This window comes from Macrosteles quadrilineatus, unplaced genomic scaffold (assembly GCF_028750875.1).
Source record: "Macrosteles quadrilineatus isolate MER2022 unplaced genomic scaffold, UCM_ALF_1.0 Scaffold_9__3_contigs__length_116548681, whole genome shotgun sequence".
Taxonomy (NCBI): Eukaryota; Metazoa; Arthropoda; class Insecta; order Hemiptera; family Cicadellidae; genus Macrosteles; species Macrosteles quadrilineatus.
In genome coordinates, this window is record NW_026542602.1 from 16442814 (window position 1) to 16455236 (window position 12423).

At 35.5% G+C, this 12423-nt stretch overlaps 1 protein-coding gene across 1 annotated transcript in view; it reads left to right on the forward strand.

Annotated features, from left to right (window-relative positions):
• Positions 1–12423, forward strand: part of LOC129002528 (tubby-related protein 4-like) — a 69116-nt gene that overhangs the window by 38969 nt on the left and 17724 nt on the right. Inside the window, exons 7-9 of the mRNA XM_054430397.1 lie at positions 6459–6686; positions 9930–10143; positions 11618–11787. Of these exons, the coding sequence (XP_054286372.1) occupies positions 6459–6686; positions 9930–10143; positions 11618–11787 (612 nt within the window). The remainder of the gene's footprint in view (positions 1–6458; positions 6687–9929; positions 10144–11617; positions 11788–12423) is intronic.

Consider the following 12423-nt stretch of genomic DNA (forward strand, 5'->3'; position numbering starts at 1 on the left):
TCCTCATTTGCAATGTCAAAACAAAAAAATATAAAACAATTAAAGCTCTATTTAATGCAAAGAATGTATTAAATAAGAACGCCTTCGTAAAGGAAACGCAACAGCAACGCGCTCCTGTATTGCGGGTATTGCATTGACTTTCTGCAGGCGTTTTCGTATATGGATACTGACTCCCTTATGAATCGAATCGTTTTTTGACCACCACTGAATCGAATCGCGATTCGATGCATCGAATCGAATCGAATCGAAATTTCGATGCATTTTCGATGCATCGCACACCCCTAGCAATTTTATAAGTAGGGGCTGACGTGAAGTTGACTAGGGGTCTTATGGGCATTTGTTCTTTATGGATTTTCGGTAAACCTCTAAGTATCTAAGTATAAGCTAATAAAGTATGCTAATAAAAAATCCCCTCAAGACGTCTTGAATGAAAAACTAAACTTTGGTTCAAATATTTTATTCGATAGAATTGCAAGCATTGACAACAGAGCTAATACAAGTCTTTATCAGCTGACGTACCCCCTCCCCCAAGGTCAATGTCACCAACTGGACAATGGATAGTTCTGTCGTGTCCGCCGTGTAACCTGTGTCGGTTTGTCCCGTGTTAAATGTGGCCGGCCTATCAATCATCTTATATGTTTCGTAACTTGTGTTTTTTAAATAATAAACTTTATGTGTCAACTTGTATTTATATAATGATGGAGACTTCCGTCGGATTTTTGACTAGCTTCTACATGATGTTTTGAAAAAGGATTTGACAATGGGTCTTTGTACCCGAAACTAGTCATCCATTGACTAAAAATAAGACTGAAGACGGACCAAGGTACGTAACCTATACATATTCAAATATCAGTCTTGGTGGCAAAAATGTTTAAAAAATAATTAATTCCAACATGAATTAGATGCAGCAAAGATCCTCTGTTCAATTTATAACACAAGTACCTGGGGACCGAGCTTTGCTCGGGGAAAATTATTACTTTACTCTGAAAAGTATTGCAGATACATTAATCCACTCCCAATCTCCACACTGCTAACCTTCACTACTTACTTCACCACTCCCTATGTCGTGGACCTGTTTGCCCTCCTTCCCTATACCATTTTAGAATTGCATATACATAAATGCCACAGACAGTTCCCACACTCTGCACTGCTAGCATTACTACTTCCTACACCATTTCCTACGTCATGGACCTGTTTTCCTCTCCTCCCTTCTCGTAGCATTTTAGGATTGTAGATACCTTAATGTAGTTCCCATAAACAGTTTCCAGGCTCCAGACTGCTCGCCTTTACTACTTCCTTCACCACTTCCTACGTCGCGGACCTGTTTCTCTCCCTTCCAATGGCATTTTAGGATTGCAGATACCCTAATTTAATCGTCATTAACAGTTCCAACACTCCGGGCTGCTTGCCTTTACTACTTCCTTCACCTCTTCCTACGTCGCAGACATGTTTCCCTCCATTCCCATAGCATTTTAGGATTGTAGATACCTTAATCTAATCGTCATAAACATTTCCCACACTCCGGACTGCTCACCTTTACTACTTCCTTCACCACTTCCTATGTCGCAGACCTCTTTCCCTCCATTCCCATTGCATTTTAGGATTGTAGATTCCTTAATCTAATCGTCATAAACAGTTTTCACACTCCAGACTGCTCGCCTTTACTACTTCCTTCACCACTTCCTACGTCGCGGACCTCTTTCCATCCCTTCCCATAGGATTTTAGGATTGCAGATCCCTTAATCTAATCGTCTTAAACAGTTTCCACACTCCAGACTGCTCGCCTTTACTACTTCCTTCACCACTTTCTACGTCGCGGACCTGATTCCCTCCCTTCCCATAGCATTTTAGGATTGTAGATAACTTGTTTTAATCGTTATTAACAATTCCCACACTCCGGACAGCTCACCCTTGCTACTTCCTTCACCACTCCCTATGTCGTAGACCTGTTTGCCCTCCTTCTTTTTTATACTATTTTAAAATTGCAGATAAATAATGCCACAGACGGTTTCCACACTCTGCACTGCTAGCCTTACAACTTCCTTCCCCATTTCCTACGTCATGGACCTGTTTTCCTCCCTCCCATTACATTTTAGGATTGCAGATACCTTAATTTAATCGTCATAAACAGTTCCCACACTCCAGACTGCTCGCCTTTACTACTTCCTTCACCACTTCCTATGTCGTGGACCTGATTTCCTCCCTTTCCATAGCATTTAAGGATTGCAGATACCGTAATCTAATCGTCATAAACAGATCCCACACTCCACACTGCTACCCTTGACTATAGAATCTAGTAATCTTCAGTATAATCTTTGCTCAATAGTAACAACTGATGTTTTTCCTTTTGTACTGTGTTTTGTTTTGCTAGTATACTGTGGATAGACAAATTACAAGCTACAAGTCTTTTGTTTACTTTTTCCTTGTTATTTAATTCAGCCAACATGGTTACCTAGCAACCCATAAGACTAATGTTAAAAAAATGTGATTTTCAATTTCATTTTTCTACGTAATTAGATTTTTGATGGCAGTTCTAATTGCAGTAAACTCGTTTTTAGGCCAGAAATAAACTATATACAACATTTGAAGAAAATCGTCGGAGCCGTTTTCGAGATCTTGGTGCAAGCATACATACATACATACATACATACATACATACATACATACAAGCAAACTTTGCTCGTATTAGAGTATAGGATACACCTTACAAACCAGATACCTTCATCATTTCAAAGAGCACGAACTATTTTAATTGATAAAGGTGGAGACAAAAAAGAGGTTAATAACTGGAGACCAATCACAATATGTTCTGTTTTAAGGAGGATATTAGAAAAAATATTGGACAAAAGTAGGGATGGACGAGATTGAATTTTTAGTTCGAGACGAGACGAGACGAGATTTTTTATTTCTCATAAAATTTCGAGACGAGATCGAGACGGGATTTCCCTTCTCATACACAACGGGAAATGCACGTTCAAAATCTTTACCTGATTTTGTAACATTGTTAGATGACTGTTTAAATACAAAAATAATGATAATAGGCAAGAATATTTACAATCTTTTAACATTAGAATAACATTTTTTTTATTAATCACGCCTAACTTATTAAAAATGCATACGATTAGGAAACATAGTGATATCAGTTAGGATAGAGTTCAACTTATCCTAAAATAAAATAAATCATAAAATAAAAGCAATATTAATTTTTATAAAATAGTTACTTGTTTTGACTTTTTATAGTAATAAAACATTCCTCACACTGCTTACACTTAACAAAACTTCTCAAATGTTATTAAAGTAATATTATTAAAATAATTAAAGTAATATTTACATTTATAGAATTAATTAAATAAGAACGCCTTCACAAAGGAAACGCAACTACAACACGCTCCTGTATTGCGGGTATTGCATTGACTTTCTGCAGGCGTTTTTAATTTTTTTTTTTTTTTTTTTTTTTTTTTATTCTCGTCTCGATAAAAATCTCAGCCAAAAAGAAATCTCGTCTTGTGTAACGAGATTTAAAATTTCCCGAAAATTTCCCGAAATTTCGAGACTTGACCATCCCTAGACAAAAGACTAAAAGAATATATCAAATTTAACCAGTTTCAAGGAGGTTTTTCTAATACCCCTGGTTCCCATCTTAATACAAGTATTCTAAATGAGGTATTGAGATCAGCAAAATCAAAGAAAACCGACTGCTGTATTATGTTTCTGGATATTGAGGAAGCGTACGACAATATCGGCCATAACCACTTATCCTCAGTCTTGCAGGAGCTACCTATTCCTAGGAAACTGATTGAAATAATAATTAAACTCCAAATAGGCAATGTTACAAAAGTTGAAACTCATAGAGGGAAAACAAAGGACATCAAAATACAAAGGGGTGTAATGCAGGGATCTCCATTGTCACCCACTTTGTATAACCTATGTATTGACCATATCCTCTCTGAAATGTCACAACATGCCGTAAGTGAGGAGCTAGGGTATAAGCTATGCAAGGACATGCCTTCTCTAAGTATTCTAGGATTCGCTGACGATACCATTTTAATTGGTAAGAATAGAGAAAGTGCTCTCGTATTATTCGATTCGATTTGTGACTTCTTCAGAGAAATTGGATTAACTATAAATATATCAAAAACTAAAATTATTAACATTGAAAAAGGTAGATTACAAGAGGAAAACTTCCAAATATGTTCAAAAGAAATAAAATCTATAACATTAAATGAAAAAATTAAATACTTAGGAGTAAATTTTTCTGAAAGCATAGTATTTGACTCTGAAAAAACAATTAGTTCATTGATAAACAAAATTGAAAAATTAACATGTTCTCCTTTTTTAAGGTCTGAACAAAAAATGTATGTATTGAATCATAATATTTGGCCATCTTTAATATATCCTTTTCAAACCGCACCAATTAAGAAAATTACAATGAAATTCTTTGACGATGTTGATAAAGTGATAAGATCAACAACAAAGGAAATCTTAGATCTTCCAAATGATATGCCAAATTCTATGTTTTATACAAGTACTAAAAACAAAGGGATTGGGTTATGTAAATCAATGTGGGAATCATCAATCCAACATATAAACATATGTCGCGTATTAAAACAAACGGGAAACCCCTACTTACTTAATATTCGTCAATTTGACGAAGAAATTAGGTTTTGTCTGGAAAAATTGAATTTAAGTATTGAATTTATTGAATCAAAACCCAAGATACTGCGAGAAACCTTACGAGACTTAGAGTATAAAAATTGGTGTAAACTTCCATACAAAGGGAATGGGGTGGTTCTTTTCAAAGAATGTAACAAGATCAATAAAAATTTGGCTAGAGGTTGTGGCCTCACAGAAGCTGAGTTCAAACAATACTTGAAAATGGTCGGAGACGTTATTCCTCTTAGAAGTCTTCATGGGAGATCCAGGGACGGGAACCAGTGCAGGCATTGTCCTGTATCTGAGAAATTTACTCTTGAAACTCTTGCCCACGTCCTTGGAAAGTGCCCATTTAGTAGTCTTCTACGAAATACCCGCCACCATACCATCAGAAAAATCATAGCTGATCAATTCAGAAAGAAAAGTTACGAGGTCTATGAAGAGGTCACGGCTATAGAAGAAGAGGGCTCTGTGAGGCGGAGTGACATCATTGTTATAGACAAGGAGAAAGATTTCGGTCTCATTATAGACCCAACAGTTCGTCTTGAGACAAATGAAAACCAGCCACAGGAAGTCCATGAAGAAAAAGTAAATATTTACAAGAAAACTATCCCATATTATTCAGAGAAATATAAAATATCAAAATTCGAAGTATATGGACTACTCATTGGATCAAGAGGAACAATTCCTCAACAAGTTGAGAAATTTTGGAAGAAATTCAAGTTGGAAAATCAAGTGCTATATTTAATATCTTTAACAGCCATAAAATTTTCTATTAATATTATAAGAAACCACCTATATAACAACTATCATAATTAGGTTTAATCAAACTTGCAAAATTTAATGTAATATTATTCTTTGTTCTACAGCAGACTACAATGTGTAGTAAGATTTCAATTTTTTAAATAAATTTGAATTTATATAGTCAATGGTTTTACTTATAGTTATGTAAAGTTCTATGGAAAGTGAATCATAATTTACTCAAAACACATATCAGACAAGCTAGATTTAAAAAAATATTTAATTGGGTTAAAGTTTGTTTCTTTTTTGGGTCACTGTTGCTCCAGCCTTGGAAAATAACCGCTCAGAAGGCACGAGCGTGGCCATTTTACTCAGATTTGTCAGAAATTACCTTCCGATACTTACGATACGATACTGGCCTCTTGGTATCGATACCAAGTAAATATCGGAACAACCGATACCGATACGATACCAGCAGTTGTTGTTTGTCGTGACAATAATTTTTGTTAGTTATTCTTATTTTTGATTTTATTGGTTTTTATTAAAAGGTGAAGTAACCTTTCTAGAAGTAATTTTATTTTGGTGATCGTAGGTAACGCACTAGCGGTAGTGTTGGTTCACGGCTAACCTACAGTCCTTTCCTTTTGTGACGTTTGATTATCCTTTTTAACTTAGCATAAATGGTAATAAAAACACGATCGGGGATTAATTGGCTTTAATTTGGGATCCGAGGCATATAAGGTGTAGTTTTACCCCCCCCCCCCTTGGAATTAACACCTTACAGTATCTTGAATACTTACTGGTGTTCTGTTAAAACATAATGCTGCCAAGGCTAACTGGTTTCACAATGTGTTTTAACTAATGATTATTGAGCTAGTAAACTACTTAGAGAATGTTATTAAGTTAGGTAACAGAAATGACCCTCTTAATTATCAAGAATTAATATTTGAAAACTATAAACTAGTCCTTGTAGGGATTGCTAAAAGTATAGAAACTTTTGAAAATTGTGGTACCAATTCCTTTAGCTTAACTGTATGTCTAGTAAAGATTGGCCATTGTTATAGCTGCCTGTTACTGCGTTGACGTGGGGTCACAATGACAAGAGGTTGTTTGTGGCCACTGGCTGTATGGTACACATGGCCTGGGTGTCAATGCGAATAGCCTCCTTGCAGCTGTTGTGTAGTCTGCAGGTGTACCATCGTCTGCAGGGCAGTTTGCGACAGTTATCAACATTGCCTCTGCCTCTACGTATACAGCAGCTGGTCTCTAAGCTCTTCACTCACACTATTAGGGTATGCATACTTTAACTACCTGTTATTAAATGTTTAAATCAATCTGTTGATCTGTTATTAAATTAAACTAGTTAAACAACTAAAATATATAGACTTCCTCTTCCTTTTAGTGAATTTCCAGTATAGGGAATAAGCTATTATTGTAGGTCTCGTGGTAATACCTGGACCCGGGACCGATTTACTTTTCCATTTTGATGTCCCTAGAGGCCAAAAACACCATCAGCTCAAATTTATATATATTTTTAGCGAATTTCCCTATAGGGAAGTAGCTATTACCGTAGGTGGCACGGTAAGACCTAGACCCGGGACCGATTTACTTTTTCATTTTGATGTCCCCAGAGGCCAAAAACACCATTCATTCAAATTTTAGCGAATTTCCCTATAGGGAAGTAGCTATTACCGTAGGTGGCATGGTAAGACCTAGACCCGGGACCGATTTACTTTTTCATTTTGATGTCCCCAGAGGCCAAAAACACCATTCGTTCAAATTTTTATATATGTATATATATATATATATATATATATAGACTTATATATATTATATATATGTACGTCCGTGAACGCGATAACTTGAGTTATTTTTGTCCGATTTTGATGAAATTTGGTTTGAAGGTGTAAGGCAGGATAAACTTGAATGAGTTCGCGAACCAGCACGATCGGACCATGGGAACGGGGCTTTACGGGGGGTTTTATGGGGTAAAAATTGGTTTTTCTCACTTTTGACCCTCAAAACACAAAATTTCCTGATTTCTCTTTAACCCTTTCAGTGCTAGGCCAATAATTCATATTTTGTAAGACTTTTTTGTTTGCCTTTTAATTCCATTACCCGTTGTTGAATTTTAACTGTCATGTTGTCACTATTTTATTAATTAGGCTAATTTTGAATAATAACACAATAAGAAAATATATAAGAAAGATAAATCCCGGTATTTGTAGTAAACATCAAATAAAACTTAGTTTTTGTTGTAATTTTCCTGGTTTTCCTATAAATTTTTATGTTCTGATAGCATTATTTGAAACCGAAATCTCACAAAATCAAAAGACATATTATAGTTTACAATGTAATATTGAATTTAACCCTGATTTAGTTGGACGAGGTTATTGTAATATAGCAATTTTAGGGAAACTAATGTTTTGCAGCAAAGTCTCAGGAACACATTTACTACTACTAAAACTAAAAGATTGCATCTAAATAGTCCGTGACTAGCTGGTGCTGCTACCTAGTAACGCATTGAACAACTATCTGCAGCGCCATCTGTTCGCAATCGGTGGCGACAGCTTAAATACCGGGTTTTGACTCCCCAGTCTTCAAGCACAGATAGCCGAGAAGGCTAGGGCGTGTGTCACTTGGCCAGTGGCATTCGTCTGCTCGGGTTCGAATCCCGTCCTGTGTGGAAAATAATTGGTGACCTGTGTGTTTGTAGTGATATACTACAACCACTGGGGCATAGTGAGGTGTTCATAATCCTTGGTTTAGACATACACCTCGAAATCATCGGATTGGGCGAATCTTTTAGCTAAGTGGTTGGTAGTGTATCCTATGAACATGCAGGTCACCAATGGCCGTTTTGCTATTTTTTTTAAATAACCTTCCTCTCTATATCCCTTAGGGTTTTTTTAAAACAACGATATATTGTTTCATAGCACTGAAAGGGTTAAACCGTTTTAAAGAGCTTAAAAAAACAAATAATTTAGTATATAAAAGTATTTTTATTCGATTATTAGTAACGGAGAAAATTAAAAAAATTGTAAATTTAAAATTCCCATGTTATTCTTATGGAGAATATTGTCAAATGTTGTAGTTTGCTTGTTTATGGATATATTTTGATCAAACTTGGCAAATTTATTTATTTTGTTCTAAGCTATCAATATTTTACTCAAAAACACACTTTATTAGTTTCCTTGTAGCAGCAAACCTAGGTACTTGTTAAACCTAATGTTATTAAAATATATTTAACTGAAAATCGATTCAGACAAATGGAAATTCGCTTAGTCGGCAGGTTTGCTGCGGCGGGGGTATTATATGTGTATGTTAGCGCAGATAACTCGAGTAAACATGACCCATATTGATGAAATTTGGTACAAATGTGTAAGCTTGCGTTTATTTGTACGAGTTTGCAAACTTGCATCGTCGGTCTATGGAAAGGCAATTTTTTTGGGTGAAAATTATGTTTTCTCCTTTTTGACCCTCAAAACTATGACTTTCCCCATTTCTTTCTGAACCATTTTGAAGAGCTTAACAAAAAAAAAATTAGTATTATGAAGTGTGTTTGTATGTTTATTGGTTATGGAGAAAATTCAAAATACTACAGTAGAACCTCGATTATCTGGGATAATGGTGGGGGGGGGGGGGGGAGACCATGGATAACTGAAAACCACTGTTAATCCAACATTACATAAACATAAAAGTATTACAAACCTATAAAAATGCCTAATACTTTACAAATGGACATTAATATGATAATATATTACATTTTACACAATCAAAATACAATTAGTACTTATGACGCAATCATAATATGTTAAGTCAAGTCATTAACCTTGATTTAGTTATAAATACCGCAACGTTTAAAATCACAACTTGCTTCCGAATCCATCCTAAGCCCTAATACCCGTCACTATATGTCAAATATCCGAGTTTTTCGGATAGACTATGTATTTTGACTGAAAACAAAGTCTTCATAACCATCATTATTTTCCCATTCATTAATTACAACATTACGTTTCCAAAGATCAACAGCGCCGTACAGTAATCATCTATGAAAAATATCAAAACATTCATATGAGCGTCGTCGGGTCATTGCTGTGAAAAATAATTGAATGAACAAACAAAAATACTGTACGGTAATAACAATTGATATACAGAAGAACCTCGTTAGTTACGACATCTTAATAACCCTTAAAGATGTCATTGCTCCAGCTTGTTTCCTGTACATTCCTTCTGTCCTGTAAGCCAAGTCAATAGTATATCTCATACATGGTTATTTGTGCTGTAATTGCCCTATCCCTTATTAAGTTCTTCACGTTTGATTAAATTAGACGTAGGTAATCTAAATAGTCTACAAATAACATAACCCAGTTGATCTTATCCACCAACGTGATTGGAAAAGACTCAAATAGCTGTTTTTTTTTTTAGAATACAGTACTCATAATGAATAATTAATCGTTCATATCTACAGGCTTTTACATTTACAGTGATATTCCATTATATTGTGTTCTTGATCGCTTTATGTTTGATTGCAGTGCTGCGTGCCTGAAGGCTCGGGACTGCGGGAGTTTGTGAGTCGAGCCCCAAGGGTACGTCTGCATTGCACCATGTTGCGACACGAGGATGACATTGCTGCCAACTGTTACACTCTGTATCTCGAGTACCTGGGGGGGTTGGTACCACTGCTCAAGGGAAAGCGCACCAGTAAACTCAAGCCTGAGTTTGTCATATTTGATCCCCAAGTCAGTGGTATGTGTCATACTTACAAAATGGTTTTAATAAAGTTTGTTTTAGCAAATTTTTCATAAAGGGAGTAACCTATAACCGTAGGTCTCACAGTAAGACCTAGGCCGGAACCGATTTACTTTTTTGTTTTAAAGTCCGCAGAGGCCAAATCACCAACTAATCAAATTCACACAAATTTGTCCGATAGCAAGATAACTCAAGTAAAAATAATCCGATTTTGATGAAATTTGGTTCAAATGTGACATGTGTAAACCTGCATTTACTCAAACGAGATTTCAAACCAGCATGTACGGACTATGGGAAAGGGGTTTATAGCTTTTCCCATTTTTTACCCTCAATCCATCAAGTTTTGCAATTTCTTTCCATACCATTTTGTAGAACTTAAAGAAACAAGTAATCTAGAATGTTGAAACTTGAAACGTTGTTTTGCGCTTAATTAATTGTTACAGAGATAATTCCAAAATACTGTAAATATGTAATTCCCCAGTTATTCTAATGGAGGATAAAAACTGTTGTAGTTTTTTCTTGTTCATGAACATATTTTGATCAAATTTTGAAAAATCAGAAAATGTATTTATTTCATAATAAACTATTTACATTTCACACAAAAAAATACGTTCCCTGTAGCAGCAAACCTAAGTACTCGTTGAACTAATTAATGATGGAATATCATCTGAAAATATAAACTGGTAAATTGAAATTCGCTTAATCTGCAGGTTTGCTGCAGCAGGGGTATTTAATTTTACTACATGAAGACACTTTTTTATGATAATGAAGATCCTTTCCCCCTCTTATCCATTCAAAACAAGACAGTGTGTCTCATTGTTGTTGATAACCTACCATCTTACATTCCTAACAAAAGTATGTTTTAAATTGAAACAATTTTGTTTTCCTACAGGTACCTAACAATGTACATGTTCTCTCACTGATTTGAGAAAGCAAAGTGGCCAATTCGCTCATCAGTGAGACAATGTTAACATTGTCTCACTCTAATTACTTTGTCTCACTCACTCGAGATTTGCAACGTGAAGGCACGAAATAGTGAGCATGTAGCATGCAGACAAGGTCGTATGCGCGCGAAATACGTTGGCAGCACTGGCTGTAAATCAGCTGTTGTACTGTTGTATCATTAAATGTCATATTAAAAGTTCATTTCTGTGTAAAAATATGTCACGTTTCTTTACCAATTTATTTGTTTTATGGTTACTGTTGGAAAAATATAATGTGCAACTCGAGTGCAAAGTGCAATTGCCTCACTAGAGAAACCATTCCTCACTCGCCTACGGCTCGTGAGTAAGTATTTCTCTAAAGTGAGTCAATTGCTCCCTTTGCTCACTAGTTGCACAAATAACTATGTTAAGAATAAGAATAAGAATATATATTACCCTTTAAGCATTTTACAGTGCAATAGGTAGTCATTTGCTACATAATAAATTGCTACATAATAAATTGCTACATAATATTAAAATGTGTCTAGATGCCAGTTGCTTCTCTGCTCGCATCCTGGTCAATACAGGGGGAGGGGGAGGGGGAGGAAGTGAGAGGGAGGACAGTGAGCCTGAGGAGGGATGTGGCAGCCCTCGACTGCCTCGACGTAGCCGCTCTAGACCTCACCCTCAACATCTCTACGCCGACACACTGCCAGAGGTGAACATAAAACTCTTATTTGTGGGTTTTGATATTTTACTTCTTTGACTTACTTAAACATATTTTTAATATTAGGTAGTTAGTGATAAACAAGTGTTGCATGTTTTTTTTTGTGGCACAGGGCTGTAAATAATAATGGTTGCTTCATCGCTGGGATGTACAGTGTAATGTTCGTTTACTAGCAGTAGTTTCACAAAGAATTCAAATTTCATTGATTAATTTATAACAATTTCAATATGGGTTCCAATGTTGATAAGATTGATGATGTTAACTAACTAACCTCACCTTCCTGGTCCTGAGACATGTTTTTATTTCTGTTAACCTCACCTTTAATCCCCCTTGTGATCTTCTGTATACTGGGTCATTATTATACCCCTTAATGTTAGCATTATCATCTCTTCTTTACAATGACCAGAACCAGCATCCCAGAAAGACCCTGTATCTCATTACAGATTTTGCAATGGTATTATTGTATTATTGTATCTTATTTCAGCGATTTATCAATCATGTTAAATTTTCTCATTTACATCCTTGATAGACAAGTTTTAAATTTTCTAAGAACTTTATTTGAAATCTATAAGGTTTAACAGAGATTTAAATCACTAGTAGCATCTTGAATTCTTATTGTTAATATTG